We start from the raw sequence: 27,313 nt of genomic DNA on the forward strand, positions 1-27,313 counted from the left end.
CGATTCACCTCTGCTGCTTCCTCCTCCTCTTGTCGTACAGATGCACAGCGAGCCCTGCTGCTGTTGGAGGAGTACCGGGCCAAACTGAACCACGCTGAGGACCGGCAGCTCCGACACTCAATCCAGAGGGTTATTGACATCTTCCAGAGCAACCTCTTCCAGGCTCTCATAGGTATGATTTGCTCCCTTTCTGAACCCAACAACCCTGGATGTAGGGGTCACACACACTGGAACTGTGCCTGCAGCTTTCTTAGCTTGGAAAGTTTGGGAATGAGGGAAAAAATTATTACAATGGGGAACAGGGAATAGTTTCCTTAAAGGTTTGATAAATTGTCACAAGTCCACAAAATAATACTGGTAACAGGAGGTTTTTGTGTTCCACAGAAATGCACACATGAATTAAAAACTACTCTACACTAATCTTAGGGATACATTTTGTAATTGGACAGAAACAATGTGACTCATTTTACCTACAGTGCGTTCGTTTGTCTAACGTTTAATTAGGTTATCAGATGAACAAGAATAACTATGGTCTCTGTGGTCTAACAAAGAAACGTCACTAAATACAAAAAAGCAAGAATATTATATGATAAAACCTAGTTGGTACGAGAAAAAAAGAATCTCCCCCTTTGGACCTTTTCACCTTTTTTTTTTTTTTTGTATTTTTGTAATGTTCTTGTCTCCATCCTCTGATTTCTGCATTTACATAATCTTTTTACCAAGTGGGTTGGAGTGTTCTGTCTCCATGGTGTAGGTTTTGTCCGGGATACTGATTCAGCAGTAACTGGACCTTCCAGATACACGTGTATTTATACTACATTTACTGTACTCAGCTGATCAGCATCAAACTGAGAGTTTGGAAACCAACTGGCTTCGCAAATTATGATTTTAGATTAGTTCATTTTAAGCAGGTGATCTTTTTTTTAATTTTATTTTGTAACTTATTTTCTGTTTAGTATTTTTATTCAATGAAGAACAGTTCACGTAGATCTGTTTTCACTTTAATTCTTTTTTATAAAAAAAACAGCCAAATTAAATCGACCATGATTCAATGTTGTAACAAAAAGGCTCAGGGTGGGCGGCCATCTGCCCTGACCGGTTGGGGTGAGTTGGAGAGAGAAAGAAGCAACAAACAAAATGCTGGGAGGTCAGTAACTGCACATTGCTGACAAAGCTGTAAGCTGGGGATACCTGCCGAAGGAGACAGAGGGAGAAGCACAGGAGTTCAGCAGTTTTTCCCTGCGGCACTGAAATCTGTGCCCTGTCAGATCCCTCAGCTTCAGCATCACAGTCTTGACACTTGTCTTGAACATGGCTGGACTATCTCATGCTAACAAGCAGCAGCAGCATTGATTTGTGTCTTCAAATAGAGAGACAGACAGTGTGCAGTTTACACACGTGGCACAGCACCATTAACATTATTAATTATTATAATCTTCTGTCTGGGGTGGAATTCCTGTCCTAAATGGTTTAAAGCACAGCAGGAAGAAAATATGTAGTGAAACTGTGGCCCCATCAAAGCTGTGACTGTCAAAAAACATTTCCTCTCGACAAAGTTATTCTAGTGCTTGGTTTTTAATGTTGAGTGACTTAATTCTAAGCAAAACTGAAAAAGTAAAACTGACAAATTGAAGTTTATTTGGCTGTCAGATGATCAATCGCTCATAAGCTAATGATTTGACTGAACAAGCATGTACACACACGGTCCATGATCTGATCAGGATCTGAAAGAAAACTATAGATTATAGGGTCATTTCCTTTCATTTGCAAGTGGGGAAACTTCACTAAAAACCTTTATCTTTTTTAAATATTTAATACTCAATCGGTGTCGTGACACATTAGAGTTGGTAAAAGATGAACAGGGATGCTGTATGGACTCATCAGAAGCTAGGGACCAGCTGCTGTCAGCATGTGTTATGGTGTCACTATGCTTTTTGCTGATGGTTTACGTGATGTAAAGACTCCAGGCAGAGTTATAAGTGGTGGTGTGGGAAAGTTGTGGTTGAAGCGGTTACATACATTGTGACAGAGACACCAGAGAGAGTAAGTTCTTGAAAAAGGCTATAATTTTTGTTTTAGTCCGTGTTGATCTTAAGTCCTTTGTATCAGTGTTGGCAAATGCTTAACTCTTACGTAGTTCTGTGTATGTATTGACATAAACATTAAGTTACTGATTGAACTCATTATTTAAGGCCCGGACTCACATGATAAATGTGGGTAAACTGATAAAGTTTGAACAGCTCCTGTCTGACCTCATGGCTGCAGACGTGCTCGTGTTTGTTTCTCCTGTGTCACCGTGTGGTGAGAGATCAGAAAGTTTGTTGCTGACGGCAGAAAACAGAGGCAGCATCTGGCAAAGACAGAAATGAAGAGAATCTGCTGAAGTCCTGAAAAGAAAAGAGCAGCTCGTGTAGCTGGAGCAGAGCTCAACAGAGATAAAGTGGCGATAAGAGATGGGCTGCTGTCACGGAGCCCTGATAAACCAACTGGTCACGGACATGTAAAGGGACCGAACAGCCACAAACCATGAAGCCTTATAATTTATGATCTTTCCCTCTGCCTTTTGTCCACATTTCACTGCTTTTTCTGCTGGTTTTGCATCATTTTGTGTCTAAATGTTTGCTTTCTGTAGTCTTTTGTGTCCTTTTCAGGAATTTGCTTTGCTTTGCAGTTGTTCGGTGTGATGTTTTATTCGGTTTGTGTCTCATTCTTGAATATTTTAGTGGCATCAAATCTTGAGGCTCAAAGACATTGTGCTGAAAGTTGACCTCACATGTCCAGTCTGATACCTATGGTTGTTGACCTGATGTTAGTGAAGTTTAATGTGTTTGTTTTCGTCACGCGTGAACACAAGTTTAAAAAGCTGTTATTTAACTGGATAAACTTGATAAAATACACTTGTTGCTGCCAGCTAACAGGACCTGAGTAAGCTGAGATGCTGCTGCAGGGTTAACGGACGCCGAGCAGCAGGAATGTGCTCAGATCTGTTTGACTTTCCCAGGACTGAATGACTGACTTTCTGACTGTCTGGCACAGTTGCAGTTGACTGACTCTGAACTGTAGCTCATAGAGAGTGAAATCAGTTCAGAACAATCATCATGTAATCATCCCACTGCATATATTGAGCAGCAGGTAGCTTGTTTTTGATGGCTCCCTTGTGCTGAATAATTGCCTGAATAAATGGGAAAATAATTGCAATTAAGCAATGTTGTGATTTAATGCAATTTTTAAAGACGTACCTTATCTCCTGCATTATGAAATGCAGTCCGTCATCATATAAGCTACTCTTTCATGTTGGTTGCAGCACATATACACAACAAACCTTGACAATTAAATAAACAGTTTAGTAGTTTTAAATCCAATTTCATATGCAGTGATGCTCTCACACACTTTGCCCACTGATCTGTCACCTGATACCTGGCTCAGCTGACCTACCAGCCTTTAATCATTAACTCATCAAACACTACAGTGGGTCTTTTTTTTCAAATGCAGATAGAAATTTGTGTTATCTTGCGTATTTGCTTCCTAAGCCTGACACATGGAGCACACCTCCTCCTGCCGTACATCCTTTCGTTTAAAACCAAAATCTATACAAAACCTGAATGTGACTTAACTTTTGGCTTTGTGTGGTCTCTTGGTTGTCGACATTAAGGTTTGTGTTTCTACAAGTTTCTACCTTACATGTTCTTTAGTCGCCCTCACTCGTTTGCTCTGCAGGCAGGGAATGGGCAGATCTCTGCATGTAAAGCCTGTGGGGCTGCTTCTTATGAGTGTGAAAATGTTGCTAAACGAATTTAGTTTTTCAGTCTCACTTTTGTTTTGGACTCACTTCTCCATGTTTTATGCAGAGTTTTAGGTAATGTGGAAAAGTACCGGAGTGAACATGCCACAAATTTTAGATCTTCGAATAGGCCTTGACACTGCTGCACGTTTCTTGGGTTCTAGACATAATATTTCTGTCCTTTTGAAGATTCCAGTCTTCCTGACGGACTAAGATAAAGAAAATACGTTGTTTCATCTTGGATTTACATAAACACCGTGCCCCCAGTTCCAGTCCAAAACATTTCCTAGATGTGACTAAGTAAATGCTAATTTTGCAGTTGTTGATGTTTTATAGCAAGTTTTCATTCATAGGAATTTTCACCCTTGCAGAACAGGATCTACTTCCTGTGTTTACTTTGGTCTTCCTGCCCCAGATCCGCTTAACCAATGACAGATGAGACAATTCTTACTTGACTTCTTGTGATGATTTTCTGTTTGGATTTTTCAATGTGTGAATAGAAACCACACCAAGGGGAGAACGGTTAACAGACAAGTCCACTAATTCAAATCTAGAATTCATTTGGTCCGAAAACAACCTCAGTTCTCGGTTTTAGGATTGTGTGGCAGCCAGTGGCACAGGAAACAGGAAGAATGGATTCCACTAAATCTCAGCAAAGTCTGGATGCAAGCAGTCAGCCAAGGATAAGGGAGTGAAAAGAGTTTGAGTGCAGTTGGAAAGTGGTGCAAAGCAGAGGTCAAAATCCACAGTGAAATGCCCTGATCGTTGAGATGCGCCATTTATGGCATCTGCTCACATCCTCTGCAAAATATTGGCATGAAGGTAGTTAAAGGTAACTCTGATTTATGCTTTCATTTTGTGGAAGTTTAGAAACAACAGCGCAGAAAAGGATTTATTTACAAATGCATTTTTTGTTAAACGTGAAACTGATCTGATGCTGAGCTGTGACAAACCAACCTGTCTGCAAGCTGCTCTGTGTTTATGCAAATAACATACTAGTACAAACAGTAGTAAATACACATTACGTAACAAAATGCTTTGCCATTACAGAAAAAGCTGTAATATAATCTAGTGTCTCTCATTGAATATTCATGGGGAAATGATGCAGAATGTGTGTGAACAAGTACCAAGGCTTTTAAGTTTGTGTCTTATAACCCACCTCACAGCAGCCCCATCTTTAACTACACTTAAAATAAAATTCTCTTTGCAGCAGTCAGTAGAAAACCTGCAGTGTTAAGCTTCCGTTTCAGATTGTCCTGTTCAGGTTCCTGCTGTCAGCATCTTCATCACTGATCATCAGTGTGAACTCAGCAGCTTGTTTCCAACTCTCTTCATCTTCATCCTTTTTTAGTTTGTTTCTCACCCACTTTTTGGCCTTTTAAGTGCAGATAGCACTACATCAACACTTCAAGCTGTCTGTCACTGTCTGTTTTGGTGCAACAGTTTTGATGCTCCTGCAGGATTTCCAGTCATAACTTAAGAGCTCAGTGTGTTGTCCATGTTGTGTGTTCATTAAATAGTGCAAAGTTTTTATTATCTTGCTGCATCTGTTGGTGAAAATGATCTTGAGATGGTCTTAATAAAAACTTGAGTGCTTTATTCACAAGTTCTGAATGGAGGTAACTTAGATGTGTATTTGTACTTTACAGATTCAACTATTTCTGCAGTTTTTGGAATATCAAGTGTCTTAAGACCAACTTAAAAAGATCCCAAACTTTTCCTTTAAGTGGGATTTGTCCCATCTTCTTTACAGTTCATGTAGTTTACAGGTTGGTCTCTGAATGTAAATATTACTTGTCACTTTAGAAAGAGAGAGATTTCCTTCATGTTTTCCAAGTGTATTATTAAATGTGGCACTGACAGACTGTTTCAGTGCTGTATACAGGGTATATTATATAGGTTTCTTTTTATGTCAGATATTTCTCTTATTGAAAATGAGCAGTGACCTGATCTATTGATAAACACATTTGAGATTTGGTGTCTTTTAGTAGTAATAGTAATTGCAGTCTGTTAAATTGTACATCGTGCAAAAGTTGGAACAAACTGGAAAATTAGCTCTACCAGCTCTTTACCATATTTAAATGCATTATTTTTTTCCAAATATTTTCTTTTGGATTTTAAGCTGTGTTAGACTCCTTCATCTCTGTACTGTCAGACTGACTCTACCTGGTACTGCAGTGTCGATTAAACCGCCTCCACATGTAAACCATCGCTGTGTCCTAGTGTTTGGTCTGTTTGTCACATTCACTCTGACGTCCCAGCGTTCAGAGTGTCACTGATGAAAAATAGATTTCTGCCTCACAGTTCAGTTTTCAATCTGCCAACCCCCTCAAAAAAGATGTCTGCAGCAGGCCTAGCACAGTGTAATCCCTCTGTGGACACGACGATTACCCCCAGTCCATAATCCCACCCCTGCCACTGCTGATTTACAGAGAGAGAGTGACAGAGGGGGAGAGAGCGAGCTGTGGGCTTCATTTTGTGTTTTCCGTCTTATTCTTTCAGTTCACACTGGCCTGAATCTTCTCGTAGAAGCAGATGGCTTCAGTTTATTCTTTCAGTTTCTTGAACCAACTTTCAGTTTTCAGCCATAAACATTTGAATTTGACCCAACTTTTGATTCTAAGGGTCAATTCAGTTGATTTAGTGTTTGAACCTGCCATCTTGGATTGTTTAGTTTTAGTTGAAAATCCAAATATGTTGAATTTACAATAATTGTAAAAGAGTAGTGAAGCAGAGTTTAGTGTTTTTAACTTTTAGCTCTTTTAGCAGCTAATTCTACCCTTTATTAGTTCGGTCAGATGTGCAGCCCTTTATTCAACCTTAACCACACGGTAAACAGCAGAAAATCTCTGGTTTCTTCATCACCTCTTTAAACGGCTGCAGATTTAATTTGTGCCGTCTTACCCGCGTCTTTGAAGACTCTTTTCATCTTTGTGTTTCCAGAACAGACAGGTCCGGGACAGGTTTACCTGGGCTCCATCAAAGGAGGAAGAATCCACCTCCCAACAGCTCACCAGTTTGGGCAAATATGGGATTTTGGGAAGGAGTGATCAACTGACAGAAACTGCTTCTTTATTTCCTAGTTCCTGCTTCTTCCTTGGTACAATTTGTAGATATCTGGAAACACTAATTAGCATTTATAAGCAGCATAGACAGAGACCTATAGTAAAGTGACAGATGCTTGGACAAAAGCCACGTTAGGAAGTGACTTGAACACTTTCTAACAATATACGAGAGCAATGATTACATTTTAAATTGCGAAACAACCCGGCTAGACCAGTTTTTCGCAGATTATTTTTTAGTGGTAATTGGCCCTTTTAAAAGTGTTTGATTTATCTTGTTGATCTCTGCACCCACTCTGGGTGTGGTGAGTTGATACTGTTGTATTTTCCACATGGAGCCGCTGCTGTCATAACAGTTACAGCCTAAATACAGTAGGTGTGGTCTTTTAATACACTGTACTACAGTAGCTCCTGTGTTAAAAGGGTCACAGGCAATAATCATTAAGTCATTAAGTCTTTAACTGTCAGCTGTCTTTTAATTTCTGAAGACTGAAACAGTTGAACTAAAAATCCTATTGTGATGCTTACAACGTTGAGCTCAAGCTCTGAACATCTAATCTCATTATTTGTGTCTCAGTATTGCACATTGCTTTACATACTACTTTTACTTGTGCACATTTGCTTCGTCATGTACACACAACTGATGCAGTGTGCATTAAAGCTTAAACACAAGTCATCAAAGTTAATGGTTTAAGCTTCATAAATGTAATAGTAATAAACTACATGTTCTTGAGTCTGGGACAAAACCACGGCTACAAACCTCTAACTGCAAACAGCTCACTGGTTTCACTGTAAAATGATCTCCAGTCTCCCTGAATTCCACAGAGGTCTCTCTTTATTGGACATCAATACAGTACTGTGTTTAAGGATGTCCCTCGAGGACTCAAAACCCACAAACCCCTCAAAATTCCATTTACCAAATGACAGGAGAAGTCAGTTTTAGAGGTTTGCTTTTGAAAGCTTTGTTAAGTTACGGTGATATGAAACGCATATAAGTATAAACTTTTAACTTTTAAATAACTAATAAATAATCTGCAAAGGCTTAGTGTATAAATTACTTAATCAATTTAGAGAATAAAAAAGAAGTCAAAGTAGTGCAGTTGATTGACATATTTCATTATTAAGACAAAGTGTGTTTAACCCCTCAGTTCAACCATTACTGTAAAGTCATCACAAATGCTCACAGCTTCATGCCTCCTGTCCGGACTTCAGTATAATTTTTTGTCATTGTTTGTAGTTCACTTTAAGGGCCTTCCAACCACATCCAGTGGTTAAAAGTTGAATGCATCAGTGCAAGGTGCAGGGATTGGACTGTTATGGGGTTGAGACTTTGTAATTGTAGCACTTTTAGCTGCAAGTTTACATTCTGGTGACCTTGTGCACCTTTGATTGGTCATGTTGGGCCTGTTTGTCATCAGAAAGGGACGCAATGTACATGCAAGATGCATTGTCTGAGTTGGGCCAGTAGTAGCTGTTAGTGAAGCAGGAGGAACCACGAGGACAATGGTGACAGTGTTGTTGCTGTCATTTTCTGTGTGATGTTCTAAGTATTAAAGTTCTGTAAGGTCCTTAGGTGTTGCCATGTGTTTTGCATTGTGCCAGAATGGTTAGTTATGTTTTCAATCAGGGATGATTAGACTAATCTGGCCCCTAGTGAGCAGTCTTACATTTTCTGGACACACAAATTATGCAAGAACCCATGTGAAGAATGATGATACAGCTATGGTGTAGTTGTGAGCCTTGGTAACAGCCACAGTCTGTGGGACAAAAACAGATGATTTCTGTGACCTGTCAATACAAAATCAGACACAACGCTGACTAAAAAGTTTCTGACTAGTGTTTATCTATTCTTTTCTGCAGTTTGAATGATCCTTATTTCACATTTAGCTCCTAATCTCTGCAGGCCAAGGCTAATCCAGACTAACCTTCACCTCTCTGTAATCCATTTAGATTGTTTGTCTGCTTTTTTTATGACACTTCCCCGTGTAGCCATGCTCTGCTGTGTCAGACTGTCTCGAGTTTTTGCATATAGTTTGACCTAAATCCGAATTAATGATGATACTAAACATAAAGTTTGCACAAAATTATTTTATCTTCAGGGGAGCATGAACATCTACAGTTTTGTAACAAATTAATTCCATGTTTGTTTATGTGTCAGTATGCACCAAAATCACACTGCAGAATTAAATCTGTTGTTGGAAACATAAAAAGTAAAAACAGTGAGACGCTTGTATAATCTAAGAGGGAATTTGGTATTTTTAGACCTCACATCAGCTTCTGTTGATGATTGGAGTTATTTTTGGTCATGAAAGTTTATTGCATAACTTTGGGACACCAGTAAAAAAAAAAAAATCACATCTTTGTTGGAGCTAAAATCTTCAGACAACTTTTGTAAGTGATTTTCCTGCAGCTGGTGTCAGTAAGTAATAACACAGTGTCCACAACAAGCTGCTGAATTACACATTGCAATTACATTTAGCAGACTTCAAGGTAAGGATCACCCACCAGGGGTATCAAACCAATACCTCTATGGCTTGACAACTGCTCTACCAGCTGAGCTACAGCCGAATCATATTATGACATATGATGGATGATCTCATTGTCTGTTCTCTGTGAGCTGGTTTAACAATAAGACGTTTTGTTTGATCATGTGCTGCCAGGACAGAGTCGCTGTGAAGCTCCACAGGTGAGATTACCGAGCGGTGTTACTGCAGCTACTGCGTGTGGCACAGCTGTGCTGGCACTGAGGCATGTGAGACTTTTCCTTTGAAAGAGCAAGCTGAAGGTCTTCGAAATGGCACAACACTTTATTTTTACTCAGAACATATTTTACTGAGAGGAAGTTGCATGTAGCGTTTAGTTTCCGCTCTATTCTGCAGTGTGTCATCAGGGTGAAGCTGCAAATTTTCAAATTTATCATATATGGCATTTTATGATCCCTGGTACCGGCTATATGTCAATGTGGGCAAGACACTGAACCCCAACAGCCCTTTCCCATCCCCGTCTGTGCAGTGCTGGTCCAAGCCCACTAGAAATTGGGGAAGGCTGCGTCAGAAAGCGCATCCTGCATAAAAATGGTGCCAAATCAACATGAGGACAATGATCCGCTGTAGAGACTCTGAACTCACAGGATTAGCCGAATAGAAAAAAACAAATGTTCTGACGATAACACAAGTGTCTGTTATGTCAGTAGATTTTGCTTTAACTAAAGCTTCAGATGTTACACAAAATGATACTGACGTACATGAGTTAATACAGTTTATTACTTTCTATATTTACATGTACATGTAGTCATGTCACCGACACTTTTATCCGAAGCCCCCTAAAAGTGAGGAGCAATCTAAGTCGAGGGTCTTTTACGAACACTGACCCTGTGACATTAGTTCTGGTTTAGTTTGGTTTTTGACACAGGCGTGAAGATCACTTTCTGCCTTTTACCCTACGTTTTTGTTAATGGAACGTTCCTACAAACAAAGCAGAACAGGAACCTCAGGTTGTGATTATGCTATTGATTAAATCTCATGAACAGGGGGATTTCATCAGTCTGTAACACAAGATTTACAAGTTTGAATAATCGGACAAACAAACCTCACAGAGAAAGTCAGAGAAATTATGAGCAATATCAATTGTTCCTGCCTGAGACTAGCAAAGTGTTAAACAGCAAGTAACTGAAAACAAGAAGTGGTTTGTAATTATATTTTTCTTTTTCAGACATTTGTGAAATGTCAAAAGCAAAACAAACCGATGTGCTGGTGTAGAGGCTTGAGGAGATTTACCAGTGTTTGTTTTGATCGTCATCAGGAGTGGTTGAAGTGGGGCTGATCTGTGCCTGCCTGCCTCAGTTATTTTAGATCTTTGGTGTCTGTGGGTTGGACTCCTAATAAAATTGCCTGTTGAATGTGTCCACTTGGCTGGTGTCTTCTTATAATGTTGGCCTCCTGTAAATAGACACTGTGTTGTCTAAACTGCAGGGTTTGATGTGCAAAGAACATCTTCGTCTGCCTTTAGATTATTTTGTTAAACAAAAAATGTCTCTCTTTTTCAGATATCCAGGAATTTTACGAAGTGACCTTATTGGACAGTCAGAGATGGGCAGAGTCTTCCAAGGGGTCGGACCCCATGGCGCCTGTCAACCTGTGGGACTTCTCCAGCCTTCCAAGCACAGCGGTGACCTCAGACACTCTGCCCAGCCTTAGCACCAGCATCGAGGTACAAACATCAAAAAGACTTAACTTTGTCTGCTGAGACATGTCCACAAAGTTTTGAAATATGAGATCCATCAGAATCGGGTTAATGACAAAGAACAGGAAGTAAACTGTCATCAGATGTTGTTGGTGGTTGAGATGACTTTCCTGCTTAAACATGTATATGAGCTGCTTTGCTCTATTTAACATTGTAGTAACAGAAGCAGCTCTCAGTAAAAATAGCAAAAAGTAAAAATAGATCAAACCTTTGAAAACACTACAGTGTGATGATTGAAGCTGCTTTTGTTGACGTCTGCTTGATATAACCTGCTTTAGTATTAGTATTTTATAAAAGAAACACAGCTGTATATCCTAATCTCTCCCTGAGGTCTGTGCTCCATCTGTCATCTGCTACCCTCACATTTCTCAACAATACATGAAGAACAAGTTGTTTCCAGCACAAATCAGCTTTTCAACAGCTACAAAGGCGTCAAACAGTTGCTGACTGAAGGTGTATTGTGACTGTTGTCACTGAGCTACAGATGCTTTCACTCGCGGTGTTCTTGTCGTGTTTGTGTCCATTTGATTTGTTTGGACTGATATGACAGAGAAGAGGAGCCTCAGTTCGCTCAGTAAATGAATAAGATCTACCACAGGCCTTTTGTGATACTGAGTTATGTTTTTTTTTCTCTCTCAGAAACCCAGAAGGTAATGTAAAGTGCTGATAAATCAATCTGCTGATTGTCAGCTGTCATGTAAGCAAAAACAAAATTGATGAAACATCTCTCCATTTGACCTGGTTTGGACACATTTTCAATAGTGAAACTCTGTTATGAATATAAATTACGCCTGCGTCTGGTTTTCAAGTAATGATGTATCTTAAGATGAAACCCACAAACGTTTCCATCAGTGCAAGCAAATTTATGTTCGTTCCTCTTGATTTGTTTTAAATTGGTGATGATGATAAACCTCAAACCATCTAGAATCAAAGCCCAGAACTTTTCCTTTGCTTCAGACAAACAGGTGTGAAAGCGACTTTCCTTCTATCAGGCTCTTCTATACAACCGGAGCTGAAAACACTGCCTTTTCCTTCATGTGAGAAAGTCGGCCTTTCATGGGGAGCAGATGACAGCGCTCAAAGTCTTTTGGGAGAGAAATATTTCCTGTGATCAGTGCATTTGAACAGTGTGCGTGAAGGAATTAGTCATTATCAGCTGACTCTGATCAGTGCCTGCTTATCTGGAGCGTCACAAATTTGAACATATTTTATTAAACTCGCTGAGCAGTGACAGTTTCATGTGCTTCAGAGAACATGTCCAGTTTGTTCTTTGGTAGATAAAGAGAATTCGAGTGGTACGACAGTGACTGTATGCTCTTCCTGAGCGTCCATCCTGTAAAGCAGAGCTCCTGCTTCATCTCTCTGCTTGTGCTTCGCTTGGTTTTATGTTGTTCGACTCTGCCTGTGCACTCGCCTTTCATCCTGTTTTATTTTTAATTTTTTTTGGCATCTTGATGACATATTTACAGTAGAGCTCTTCACAAAGTCAAACATGATTAGAGATGCTTCAAAATGTTTTTGGTGGGACCCGTTAAAACACATGATATTTGACCTTTTAAATCAATCAATAACTCCCAAACATGGCCTACAACTGCGGAGTCAGAGCTTTAGCTACTGTGACTTGAAAAAACAAAAAACAGGAGGTATTGAGAAAATGTCTCGGTTTACAGAATTCATTTTATTTCATTGCAATAGTGGAGCAAAAACACAGATATTTACTTAATATACTATGAGTAAACTCTTTTTTTTCCAACAAAGCAGAGAAGAATTCCAGCTATAGATCAATGGAAAGAATTAATGGAGAATATTGAAACCATGAAACAGACGATAATATTGAACACTTGAAAGCAGGTGGTAGAAAAGCTACAGCACTAATACAATGATGCATTTTAGACCCTCCTTTGTATTACTTCACCTGTTTAGTCACGCTCATCTATTTCTTTGATAGCTGACACTTTAGCATACAAAACACTTGAAGCTTGATTAAACTGCACACCCAGAATGAATGTTGCTAATGAACGTAATAACAGCTCAAGAAGGAAGTAAAGGAAATTTCACATCCTAATTCTGTATGAAATTACAGCATCAAGAAGTCCTTCTTTCCAAATACTGTAATTTGTATTTGCATTGACTCAGAAAATGTTTGGTTGTGAAAGAACAGACAACTGTACATCTGTTGGATTTGTGGCTGCATTACACTGGGATTGGCACATACGTTTGGCCACCTAGTGTATGTAATTGTTGGAGGGGAGCAGCAGTGTTTTTCTGTGTTTTGGAAGATATCTCCCGTTGTAAAAACAGTGATTAGATATCTGGAACAAACTGCAGCTTTGTTGAATAAATGATGATTCCTCTGCATGAGATGATCAAATCAAACAAAGCGATCTGTCAGCTGGATAAAAACGAGTATCTTCCTGTCAGCAGGCTCCTTTCATTTCTCCCTGATCCCATGTTTTCTGAACAGTTTATGGGATTAGCCAGAAACTGGAAACTAATCCATGAGAAGTCATTTTTATTCCTGGTATCAAATTGATTTTTAAAGCTGAAGTTTGCAGAGAAAATGAAGGTAAACAGCTGGTGTCTAGGTATCAGCAGTGTTACTCTCCGGGTGTAGTATCAGTCAGACTAAAGGAAAAAAATGGGTTTTTTGTAAGGAAAACGTTCCAAATTACAGTGTGTCATCATCACAAAGTCGTATCTCGGCCAGAGGCTACATTTGCAATGCTGTGAACATTGAATGTCTCAGACTGCCTCACACTAATCAGTTGCTTCTCTGGCTTATGCACGCAAACAGTGGTGGAAGAAGTACTTATAAATCAATGTCTGTGTCACGCAGCTGTCCTGAAGCCTACTTTTAACTGTCCCAGGCTTAACAACCGTGCTTCCAAATTAAGTTTTATAGTCTCAAATTTTACATTTCATGTACAAATAGTGTTACAGCTCACACAATCTCCATCAAAGTTCGGCTAGATCTTCACTGTACTTGGCTGGAAAAAAAAAAACTTCAAAACTTCTCACACACCCTTGGAACAGATTGGAAAATTACTTTAAACATTAACAGCTAAAGTATTAGATTTCTTGAATACTGTGTACTCAGCTAGATCTTAATCTACAGTCTGTTTGGTTCTGGGTACAGCAGTTAGGCTTTTTTCTTACCCACATCTGCAGAAATGGGATGTTTGCTGTATAACCAAGAGCGTATGAAATGGTTATACCAGGACTCGATAAATACCAGATCTCCATAATTAAACAGAAACTGGGTTTTCTGGGTTCCTATCAATGATCCCTGTCCTCTTTTGTCTGCTGCTGACAGCTACAGCTGCTATGGGCTCCTGCCTGGTTTAGGAGTGAGGGGGCTGCTGTCTCAGTGTCTGCCAGAACCTGAGACACATTAGGTTGAATGATTACAACTGCACATACAGCTTCACAGAACTTGCAGCTTTAGCTCTATACACACTAATGTGTTTGTAGCAACTGGGGATTTATCAAAAACCTTGCTGTGTTGAACACATGCAGGTGGATGAGGGACTGCACAGTTTGTTATTTGAAGAATGGTTCTTATTGGTCACTACCATTTTTCTCACGCACCTGAAGGAGCACTGTTGTCGTCCGATCAAGTTGAGGAGTTAGTGACTTTACCTGAGCTGTCTGCTCCCTCTCTGCTGCAGTCGGGGACACTTGGCTGAGCCCCGTCCTTGTTCATAGAGACTAGTCTGCTGCAGAGATGTCCTAATTATACTGTTCTCTATAAGTATTGAGTTATTCTAGTAATTCTGATAATAATTATTTACTTCTCCCTGCTCTTGTTTTTATGGGAAACTGTGTGCAGTGTGGGGTCAGTCCCTATACTATCCTTGATCCCAATCTGAGGCTCCCAGGTACTATTTTTAATTTCCACCAGAACAATGAGACAACATTGATTTCAAGCTCTGTAAAAATGTGGGTGCATCAGTGTAGAAATCGTTCTCACTGTGAAAATACAGTTTCTAATTAATGGTTTCTGAAAAACATCAGGAAGCTTCACATTGCCGGTTCCTAAATGATTGACAGTCATTTACCTTTACCACAGCCGTCTGTAACCATAACTGGTCAGCAGATTATTGTGTAAAGACTGTGATGCTGTTTGATTTGTGTACTGTGGAGATGATTGAGGAGTCTTTCTAATGGAGCTGGGATTGCAGTTTCACTAGGACCCATCTGTGCTTAGGAAGAAAAGAATGATTTACTAAATGAAAGACTGAAAACATGGCATGAAGAGTGCACACTAAAAAAAAAGCTGTTGCATCAAACCATCAAGCTAAACATTTCAGATTCTTTTTATTTTATTTGCTCCAGTCATGAGCTTTGTGCCGTTTGTGCCTGAGGAAGACCATATTCCTGTTGTCAGTAAAAGCTGTTTCTTTTGTTGACTTCATCAAGTTCCCACAAAGAGACAGAGCTGAGTCAGCTGCAGTCAAATCATATTGGTATTTGTTTTTTGGCCTTAAGTACAGCACCCAGTTCTGAGCCACATGGGTGCTGAGGTTAAAGGTCTCTTCCAGTCATACGTCCAGACATTTAAAACTACTTAAAAAATATTCAAAGGATTAACCTTTTCTCTTCCCACTGAAACGTTATTTGTATCTGTTTTGTATCTATGTTCAGAACCAGGTTTCCCCTGTTTAAGAGGATTGTTAGACTGGGATCACCACAGATCAGGCTGCACCAAACTTTAAACTTTCCTTCTGCACTAACGTTGTTCAGAGCAGGAAGCAGGCGATAACACAGGTCTGGGAGAAGCAGAATGGATTTTTGAGTCGAAGGTGACAAAGCGCTACCTTTGACTCATGAGCTCATAGGGGGTCCAGATAAAACAGTCAGTACTCGTTTAGTTTGGACCCAAGTGTCTTGGAATTTCAATTTAAACCACAGTAGGAATTGCAATAACCTGAACTAATTTTCTTCCAAAATGTTTTGAACTAAGAATTCAGTCATTGTCTGTTCATAAGATGCCTCCTTGCTTATTTTTTTACCCTCATTGTGTGTGTGGCTGCATGACTAACTTTTATTAATTGTTAAAGCAGAGGGGTTTATCTGTACAGTATCCAACTGTATAACAGTATTGTGTGATTGTCTTAAGAACTGCACGGTAATGAGGATAAATTGGAAACAGATGATTGTGAACAAGAGTCAAACCAAATCAATGCAATGCAATTCAAAGTGCTTTAGAGATGATTGAAGAATTGGTGAAAGGCATAACCATACAGGAGCAATGCACACAAGGTAATATAGTCTGATCTATTTGTTTATCAGACAAATAAAATGATGAATACAACATGAGAAAGGACCAGAATAATTGAGCCTAACTGATTATAAAAATGGGAGTAAATAAATGCAATAATGAATATTGAACATTCACAATAATGGTGAATAATAACACAATGATTTTAAAGCCAGTCTAAAAAGGTGGGTTCTAAGTTGGCTTTTACAAAGACCCTCAGGCAGATCAAAAGTACTGTAAATGCAGTAAACTGGATTCATTAATGTTTAAAGAAGCTGTCAGACTTGCAGGCAATGAAAAGACTTGTGGACCCAGAGATTGTAATAAGGTGCAGCAATGTAAAACACCTTCATTAGAGCTGTTGAATTGTTTGATTTTCTCCCCCCCATCTCACTGTGAAACACACTCAAAACACACCACATAACAGCTCCAGTGTGAGCTGTGAGCCAGGTTGGTTGTTTGCATTCAATGCCTTCTCTCTTTCCTCTTTTTCTCATTGTAAACACTCATGGTCACTCGTAGGACTCCCCTCTTCTAAACGAAATCCTCCACACGTTGGCACAGGCCAAACGCTCACCCTGCCAAGACGGACAAGTAAGTACTGGACGCCTGCTGTTGGTGGGAGGGTTCTCGTGTCGTCCACCTTTGCAGCATGTCCCATCCAGCCCTCATGTGCTTTGGACCATTGGAGGGGCGGGGTTCTGGGTCCAGGGTCAGGTTTGTCCAGACCACCTCAAGGTGTTGCTGTATTTCATTAGCTCTGGGGTAAATCTGGACTCCAAATGTGAAACCAGAGAAGCAGCAGCTGGTCAGAGACGGATGACACGAACTTGTTTAGTGTCAAATGTTGGTTTTTACTAAGGATGAGAATTGGAGGTGGTTTCCTTAACTGGTAATAAACATGTTGGTAATGAGGTGATTAATTATATACAATTATATGACAACCTGCCAGTAATTTGAGCAGGTTTGAGGTCAGATCACGTTCAAAGAAACCATTCCAGAGTTTAATACCAAATCTGGCCCACATCCTTTAAAGGGTTTCTGTGTGGTGTTTTGGTCCATAGCGAAAAGCAACAGCTGTGCTCACACCTCCCAAATGAGCTGCATCAACGTAGCACAAAAACAATGCCGGTTTGTAAACTGCTAAAGTTTTTTTATTTCAATTTTTGATAAAGAAAAAAGTAACCAAATGATAAAATCTGGAACTATGAATAAAGCATACAGTGCTAAAATGCAACACTGCAGTAGAACCTGTTTATAATGTAACCTGTTTTATAATTCTCCCGTTAAAAATTGCATCAGAATCTTCTGTGGCTTTGTGCTGGTCAACATCATCTCTGGTTTCAATGATTTTTGTGGCTGTAAAAAGTCTCCAGATGCAGCTAAAGTGATAAACACACAGCAACATGTTGAGGTGGTCTGTGCAGGTTCAGGGGTCATGGTTCGTTGTGCTCCATTCATTTTGGTTCATGTTGTCGGGTCTGAACAGTACACCTCCTGTCCTCCTGAGCTATGAGCAGATATGAAACCGGATCTTTAAAATGATTTTCATAAAAGATTAAATAAGATACAAATAATTATAGCCAGCACCTTATTGTCTATTCCTCAATCGCCATCAACACAAAAACAAGAAATCTGTGGTGACTCAAAACAAACGTCACAAAGCCGAACACTAGATTTGGAAGTAAGCTAAAGGGTTAACACTAATGAAATGCCATACTCCTCACCAAACACACATAGTAATATGTCCTTGCTTCTAAATTAATGAATCCTTTGTAAACGGCTAAAATACCAGTGTACAATATGAACATTAGTTCATCCAAATTACATAAAAAGACTAAAGAGGTACTTTGTGCTATTATTAAAGAAATAATCAACCTCACTTTGTTGAGTCAGAAATATCACCGGTAATTTACAATGACCTTTAAAGTCCTTGTATAATAAAAAGATCTCGACATGCTGTAATAAACAGACATTTCTGCAGGATGCATTTTTTTTTAGGAATAATTCAGACAATAATTACTATTATAATTTAAAAACTATGGTTTAGATTTTACCATGATATGTAAAGCTACAATATATAGCTTTTGGTAATTAAACTACTAGTAGAGATTAGACTGAGATTTGAAGTCACGTTTGCTCCACCCAGTCATTGGAGCATAAGTTGTTATAGAATTACAACAAATAAGAAGTTACAAATAATCTAATATGTCTGATTTGTTAGCAGGTAGCAACTCACCTATAATCCTTTTGTTTTACGGGAGTTATTGCTGACAAAAAAAATAAATACAACGATGACAAATAGGAGGATCCTGGGCAGATATTAAAATTTGAATCACTCTCCCAAACTCTCAACTCAAAAGTTGGATTTGAAATCAAAATCTTGTTAATCAATCAAAGCATGATGACTACATTAAATTTAGAAGATACTATAAAGGGTTGAAATTTAAACACTTATGACGGACGTAAAAACCAGACAAAGCAGTTTCACTATGGTGCCTACAGGCCTACCAGCCGGAAAACAGGACTTTGGAATGAGTCATTGAATCGTTTCCCCTTTCAAACATCAGTTTCAAACATCCCTAAACCTAAAAAGTAGTTTCTGTTTCCTAAATGTCATAAAGTTGTACTAACGTAACAAAGACAATGAAGGTCCGACTCCTTACAGCAGTAGAGCTTCTTTAGGTTGATAAATTCTTCATCCTGCAGCAGAGGTTCACTGAGAGAGACTGGAGCTGTACTCGTGTTCAGAACCTTGTGGTGGTGGTTCATGTGGATTTCAGTTCTGGTTTATGTGCAGGTTATAGTTGACTCGAAAGGTTCCTGTGTGTTGTCATGTTGATCTGCTCTAAAATGTACCAGTCATTCTCACATCTGTTCATGTTTTAAGTTTTAAAGCTGAAATGACAGAATGTTAACTGGAAATATAAGATCTAAGTGGTGTCTGAAGTCTTTTTCTTTTAGCTTGTATCACAGGACGCACCACATTCACTTACTTTACACCACCGTGATCCATTTATGATCATTCTCCCTGTTAAGTTTTTGCAACAAACAAACATAATCCACCCGGGTATCTGCAGGCAAAAAGCAAACGGCTCCTGATAATATCAGAGTAGTTCTTCTGATGCTGTGGTCACTTTTGGTAAACGGCAGTCCAGCCATGATGTGAATGAGAGAAAGCACCTCTTCACTGTTTTCCAGTGTCACCATGTTCTGCTGGAAATAAAAGTGACAGCCATGTTTCTAACAGGTGAACAATGGCTGCAGTTTGATTTAACAAGACTGTCATCTGAACATGAGCTTCTGTGGAGAAAACTCAAGGAGGTCTGAGCTTTGTGCAAAGGATTTTCATGTTGGCACCATAGTGATCAAAAATGTATTTAATTATTGACTCTGTTAATCTATATTTCTCCAATACATACTGTTCTGTACAGCTGGGAAGCACTAAAATGTGACATTACTAAAATAAGAAGTAATTGTAGTCTATGGTTTTAATGCTGGTTTTCTGTCAGACTTTCATAAAGGTCTCAAATTTCCCCTGCTGGACACAGCAGAAACCCTGTATTTGACACTGGTGAAACACGGCAGCAAAAAGATGGATGGAGCATCTACATGTTTATATCTACAGTGGTTCCATCACTTTCTGTGTAGAGTTAAATGTTGTAGAAAGACCCATCAAACTCGCCATATGATGATGACACACATGACAGATTCATGAAACTGTAAAAAATTCATACTTGTGATTATCACCCACCCACACAGCTCGTCTCCTCCTGCTGCAGCAAAGCACCATGTGGAGTTGAGTCATACGTGTAATAAGGAGCCGTGAGTGTTTTAAAGGTGCAGAGCTCTAATCAGGTTTAATCAGGGGGACTTCATGCTACTTCATACATCACCTCTGAATTGTTCTGTGAAATAAATTTTAATTGGAGCCTATAATTACATTAATACTAGATGTTAAACACTAAAGTATGATACTATAATTAAAAAATTGACCGACTGTGCTCGCATGCTTCTACCTGCTTTAAGTCTTTAAAAACAATAGTTTTTTAAAAATGTATTTGACATAAGTCATTTTGTTTTGTAGCTGTTGGTTAATTGTGTTGGTTGGACCAGAACATTTGTCAAATAAAAGAGACTTGAAAATTTTTTTAATATATATATATATATATATATATATATATATATATATATATATATATATATATATATATATATATATATATATATATATATATATATATATATATATATATATATATATATATATATATATATATATCTATCTCACGTATATCACGTGACATTATTGTAAACTCGTGGTTAGTATGACATTTTCTTTAATATCACATTTATATTTAACAAAATGTCGGCTGTCAGTTTGTAGTTTAAACATGTGTGAACAGTCTTTAATGAGCATCTTTATTTAAATTACAGTCATTGTTTCCTCCTTTTACCTTTTGATTGATAACCGCTCGGGATAAAAGTGTCTTTATCTGAGAGTGTTGAGATTTCCCACTGTAATTAAACTCCGCCTGAGTGTGGAGGAGCAGGGTCCTGCGAGTCGTGGTCCCGCTGAGCTCCGGATACCGGGATGAAGGAGGAACGGAGGAGGGATGAGGTGTCTCTCCAGTGAGCACGCACGCTTTTGCCGGTTGATAGTGACCGTTGGTCGGTGTGAGTGAGAGTGAGACTGCGGTTATTTGTGGAACGTGGCTGGTTGGAGCTCGGACCGCAGGAGATGATATGCTGAGATCCGGCTCGGAACGATGGACTGCATCTGTATTGTCACAACAAAGGTAACTGCGAGAAACGGACCAAACGCCGCCGCACAAACACCATAGACGGAGGTTTTAACTTCGGCGGGAGTGTGAGCCACTGTACGACGTGTATTTTAGTAAAAACATTACTTTTGAAACCGTGAAATTCACGTTCCCGCGGGTTTTTGTTTTTTACCACGAAAACTATACAGGACACTAGTGCTAAGTGGCCAAGACACAACTGGAAAAGTTCGGGTTTTACCGACATTCGTTATGTTGGTCTGGAATTTATTAGCGCCAATTTCATTGTACTGTTGTCACAAGAGTCACGTCACGTTTTCTTAGGCCTAGTTATGGACGGTGCCGAACAGCAAGACATTTTTAATGTGCACTATTTTTTTAAAGGGAGTTTGGCGGAACGTTTTGTCCGTAGAGCGCAGGGAGCATCGCTGTATTTGACCCCTGATTAATCACCACTTTGTCACCATCACTGTCACCGTTGTTTTAGGTTCAACATTCACAGTCCATGTACCTAATGATTCAAAGAGTCTGATGGTGACTGAAGTGTGTGAGGCTGTGTGTGTGTTTAAGCAGCAAAAATAAGTCACCCAGAAAATGTTGAACACAATCTGATCTTTCTTTGGATTTATGATATTCTTTGTAGCCCAACTTAGTTGCTCCCTGTAAGTAATGAGCAGCTGCATGGCAGCTTCCCATCTGTGTGTGTGTGTGTGTGTGTGTGTGTGTGGCTGAGTGGGGGAATGAGAAGCAGTGTAAAGTGCTATATAAGTGCAGACCATTTACCATTTACTTACAGAAGGGGTTGATTTCCAGCTTTCACTTATTTCAGTCCATCCAATGACTTGAATCAGGGGCCTCGTCCTTTTGTATCATTCAGGCTGCTGCTGTTATTTCATGCTTACAGACCTAAAGAACATTCTAGACGTTCTCATGTCTGGAAAACCGGAGTAGACGTTCTAAGGAGTTGTGCATTGAAGATAATTCTGAAAATTCAGTGTGTTTCTGGTGAAGGGTCAGTGCTCTTCTAATGAGGTTTCATGGTCGAAGGTGTTACTGGTGGACAGCTGTGTAAACTGTGTGATGGTGCTAGATACTCAGTTTTCCCACACAGCCCAGAAAACTTGCACAATACAGAGTTGTTAAAACTGCAGGAGGTCACATGAACCAAGAAAAAAAAATGTGGTGACTTGGTTAAGAGAGCGAACAGTCAGTGTGCAGTTTCTTCTGCTTTTTTTTGGCACAGTTGTAAACAGTTGATGAAAGTGTATTTTCCCAAGAGCTGTCAGAACTCATGATCCAACCCTTTTATTCAATCACAGTTCTGTAACATCCGTGTTTTTTTTTATCAAGTGTGATAACTAATTGAACACACATGCTGATAACACTAATCATTATTGTGCTTTTACATAAGCTGATGAGTGTTGGTACGTCTTGAACATGGAAAAAAGAAATGTCTGTCCTAAAAAAAATACATTTTACAGAACTGAAGATCTGTTATAAGACGGCAGAATGACTTTGTGTTATGTTTTAACTGATAACATCCAGTCGGCCTCTTTGACTCTGTCTCTCCTCTGGTTTGAGTTTAGTTTGGTGCTGCAGAGTTGGAGCTGACGCTTGACATTTTAATATTTAGTCACCATGTTTTCCTGTAATCTTCTCACTGTCCTGTTGTCTGTGTGATGTCCAGGCTACATGTTGTGCTGTGCAGTAATAAGCATCTGAGTGTCCTCAGAACCAAATGTCTTCTACGCAGACGAGGAATCTTCATCAGGTAGAAAAATGTGAGAAATTCCCCCACTGTTTGCTTCAGGGGATTCCACAAATTAAACGTAGTTTTTATGTACAGATGCTCACAGTGAGTGTGGAGGTCTTGATTAATCCATATATACATTTTGCAGCATATTTCAGGACCTTAAGGTAATTTGAAATTCCATACGTGAATATTGGGTTTAGGGAAAGTGATGGGGCTGTAGCAGAATGTGCAGAATTCTCAAGGCCATGCACCAGGTTTGTCCTTTATCAAGTTTAGTTTAATTTATATATTTAAAAGGGACCGTGCATGTTAATGAATGTGCCACATTGTACCCTAAGGATATTTTATAATATAATTTATAATAAAAACAGTGTTAGCTCCCGGGGAGGGTGGGGGGTTTGCTTGCTGCCTGTGGCTGGAAGGGAAGGGCTCACATGTAGGTTTGCTCAACTGATTCTGATTTAAGAATCAGGACTGTGACCTGCAGTTTTCAGTGTCCAGATACCAGATAATTTACTTAATCCATCAGTCCTGCTTTGGACTTCTAACAGTAATAATCACTAAATCATAATTAATGTTGAGGTGTACAGTTGGCAAAAACTTTATCTGATTTTGAGGATCATCAGAGTCATATCTGTGCATTTCAGACCCACTTTAAAGTCACTGATGTGGAGATGGAGTCCAAGACCTCCTGCTGGTCAGGGATCAGATTCCCTCAGGCCTTCTGTTCTAAAATTCTCTTTCTTTACGCTGTGTTATTGTCTTGCTCTCACCTGATGTGCTTTCAGCTCCAAAGTCCCTCCCCACAAGCATAAATATGATTTTAATCTTATGACCTTTGACGCTCTGCTTTGTTATTGTTGTTTGACCTTTTGTTCACTACACTGATCAAACAGTGGGTTTAACTCCCGTGGAAAACGTGGCTCCTATAGAACGTGAAAAGTCTTCAATAATGCATTAGCATTTTCTTATGCTAACTTTCTTGAAATTTGCTTCGGAAAATCTACTTTGCGTCAATTTAACAGATAGATGTTGCCTCAACCGTTACGGTTCTTTGCACTGCAGCTTTAACCCCACCACTCACCTCCCCCCACAGACAAGGTGTGAGAGCTCATCGTGTGTCTGTGTGTGTGTGTGTGTTTGTAGGGCAGTGCCTCAGTGTTGGACTATTTTCAGCTCCTTATTAACTGTGTGCTGCAGCTCTGTGGCTCAGCAGAACCAAACACAGTTGCTGTGGTGCCGACTGCGACGAGACAGTGACAATCTGATACACGTCCACACTGTAGATGCAGGTTACATCTGAAAACCATTTGTGGTCACAACACGGCCTAAGTATAAAATCAAAATGTCCAAGAATAAACTTAGTCTTAAGAAATAGTTTGATTAGACATGTTTTAACATATTTATCGTAAGAGTTAGCGCAACAGGGGAAAAACTGTCTCTTTGAGCTGCTTGGTTGTTTTATTGTGGTGGATTTTTGATTTATTTTTTTCAATGAATACAGCATTATACGTAAAGTTTGCTCTTATTAATCCCGCAGAACTTTTAATATGTGCAATATACATAAAAATAAATAAGATATCCAAAACAATTTAGCATATTTGTAAAAACAGACGAGCATGAAGTGGTTGTACATGAGGTTGCAGTTCAAACCAGTCAGTTTGCAAAATGGAAATAGTTTCTGCAATGTCAGAATTCCTGTAGCCTAAAATCCCACCTTGGTGTCACAAGTGACCCTCCCTCCCTGGGTAAAAGCTGCAGTATCTGTGGGAGGGAGGTGCTGCAGCATATTTGGAGCTAAGACCCAAACTGAACACACACCTTAGCTACATGGCTGCTCTGAGCTGAACCACAGTGAGAAACCCTGATGCAGCAGGAAGGAACACCATGAGGTCTGTGAACCATATGGAAAGAGCTGCTTTTCTGCATGAATTGGTCATAAAATGTGATCTGATCCTAACTATAAAATCCAACCTTTAGTCAAACACTACATGTAAAAATACAGTGTCCTTCTGCTAATAACACACAAACAATCATTCTTGTCTTTAGTGAATACAGTCATTAAACATTCACATGGCTGGTGGAACAAATGGGGGCCATGGTTGTGGTTTGAGCTTTAAACTTAGCAATCCAACGTTGGACTGTTGGCTGAGTGTGACTGCAGCAGTAATGCAGCTGCAGGGTTGCTCCATGTTTCCATGACTAGAACTGTAAACCTCAAAGTCTGACTGAAAGAAATCTTAAACAGCCTGAGAGCAGCTTCATCGGCCAGCTGTTGTCTCTAAATGAACACAGCTGGAGGTTTTTTCTCCATGTTTTACTGGCTACTGGGATCGTGGTGTGACTGGAGCCATGCGGTGAGGTAGAAAAAAGGGTTTGGTAACACTGACCACAGAAAGACACACCCATGAAACACAGTCACAGAGCAAATACCAAAGCAGAAAACAGTCACTGCTGTGGGCTGAAGCACACGTTTTGTCTTTTTTATTCTTGTAATGATCTTCACCAGCTCGCCCTCACAGACTGCAACTCTTACTCTGTGTGTACAGAAAGCAGAGATCAGTCTCTGAGCTCTCCTGGAACTGTAGCTCTTTGGGTGTGTTTACAGTATTTGCATACTGATTAGATTCTGTGATGTACTAAACACAAGGAGCTGGTTCAGGAAATGGCAGCACTGTTTGTGTGATAGTTGGCGTTGTTGAAATGCCTGAGACTGATGAGCCGATGAGCATTGTGGTCCTGTATCTGTGCTGGAAGTCACTTCAGTTGGATCCTTGCTTTTGTATCAGCCTTTAAAATTAGTGGGATCATTTCTCACCTGGTTGACATTTGCATTGGTTCATAAAATTGAGCTTTGTCTTGTTAAGCACCTTTTTTTGTAGCTCACTAAACTGCAGTACAAGTTCTTCACGGTGAATAGCAGCCAACCGTGTCCTAGGTTTGGACATTTATGTTAAAGACGTGCAGTTTATAAAGTAAACGTATGAAGGTGTGATGTTGCCCATTAGTTTGTTTTGAAGCAGGTTTAAAGCCCATAGTTGTTTATGCACGACATGGGGCAGAATGCTGGCTTGCTAACAAAGACCACACACGGCTTCCATACCGTTTTTCATTTTTCATCTTTCAAACAAAATATATATCATAATAATCATGTTTAAAAAAAAGTTTTTAAAAATCTGTAACATTTCAGTCAGGCTACAGTGAGTACTTGCTGTTGCAGAAATTTCTTTAGTTACAGTGGTCTCATAAATATAAATCCATCATCAGTCTGCAACAACTGGTGTCTCCGATTGACCAAAAATATTGATGGATACCAAAACTCGGTGTTCAGTTATTCAAGTCACACATGCACAGACACAGAACAGGTTCAAAATTCTGGATAATAATTACTGGAGTTGATGCTGACACCGCTCGTTGTCAGAAGTGAAACAAACACTTGACTGTGGATCCGTCAATCTGTTGAGACATGTAGCAAAAGTCCAGCACACGTAGGGCAAGGAATCAGTTTTTATGGCCTCGTTTGTAGGTAAATTCTCACTGCCCAAGTTGCCCACTAGCAGCATAGAGTAAAATGATTAAAAGTTAATATTAACCAGCTGATTGTAATAGGTGTGTTCATAAATTCAATCTGAAATGAAATTATTTTACATCATGCTGGATTGTTTGAGTAATAATGCATCATATTGTATTTGAATTCTGTTGGTTTTGTGTTTCTTTTATTTTTATTTTTTTTATTTATTCTTTTTACTTTTTTACAACTGTGTAATGACAATAAAAATTAAGCAATGGGAATTCTGTTTAAAAAATAATCACAAATAATAAAGTAGAGATAACAGTGCTGTTGAAGTACTGGATTGATAAGCAGCATCATTAAGAGTAGTAGTGCCATTAAAATGCTAACAAACCTAAACAAAGCTGCAGCTTCTGCTGGGAATGTTAATTTGAACTTTGAAGCTAACTGGCTTTTGTTGTCAGCTCCCATAAACACAAGCTGCAGCAGTTTTATTATTCCAGTCGGTTTTCTGTTGATGGACAAACTCTGCTCTGCTCGCTGCTGCTCTGGGAAATGTGACGTTAATTATTTATGTTAATTACAGGCTGCTGTAGATGAAGGCCACAGTGGGTTACAGGATAAGACGGCTGCTGTCATGTATGGTTTCTTAAGCGTGCTTTAAGACTCAAGGTTACCCTCTGGGATGGTTAGTAACAGTATATAAATATTAAAAAGAAATAAATAAATAGTCTGTTTTGCTTGTACAATGAGTCACCAGTGTGGAGTCATTTGGACATCAATGGGATTGTGAGGTTTGTGCAAAAATGGGCTGTAAACGTCAAAGATGTACAAACCTACACAAACTTAACACTTCAGACTGTATTTGATGATACTTTCAGAATTGCCTGAACTTTACAGAGGATGATGTTGACCAATGAGGA

At 39.3% G+C, this 27,313-nt stretch overlaps 1 protein-coding gene across 15 annotated transcripts in view; it reads left to right on the forward strand.

The window, feature by feature from the left end:
- The window catches only part of LOC137098137 (disks large homolog 1-like), a 100,607-nt gene that overhangs the window by 2,654 nt on the left and 70,640 nt on the right, over window positions 1–27,313 (forward strand). For 8 of the 15 annotated variants that reach the window (XM_067474004.1, XM_067474006.1, XM_067474005.1 and 5 more), the window contains exons 2-4: window positions 41–172; window positions 10,889–11,052; window positions 16,868–16,939. In XM_067474004.1, coding sequence (XP_067330105.1) covers window positions 41–172; window positions 10,889–11,052; window positions 16,868–16,939 — 368 coding nt within the window. The remainder of the gene's footprint in view (window positions 1–40; window positions 173–10,888; window positions 11,053–16,867; window positions 16,940–27,313) is intronic. The other 7 variants (XM_067474018.1, XM_067474011.1, XM_067474012.1 and 4 more) reach the window with 1 other exon arrangement.

The sequence above is a fragment of the Channa argus genome, chromosome 14, assembly GCF_033026475.1.
Source record: "Channa argus isolate prfri chromosome 14, Channa argus male v1.0, whole genome shotgun sequence".
Lineage (NCBI taxonomy): Eukaryota > Metazoa > Chordata > Actinopteri > Anabantiformes > Channidae > Channa > Channa argus.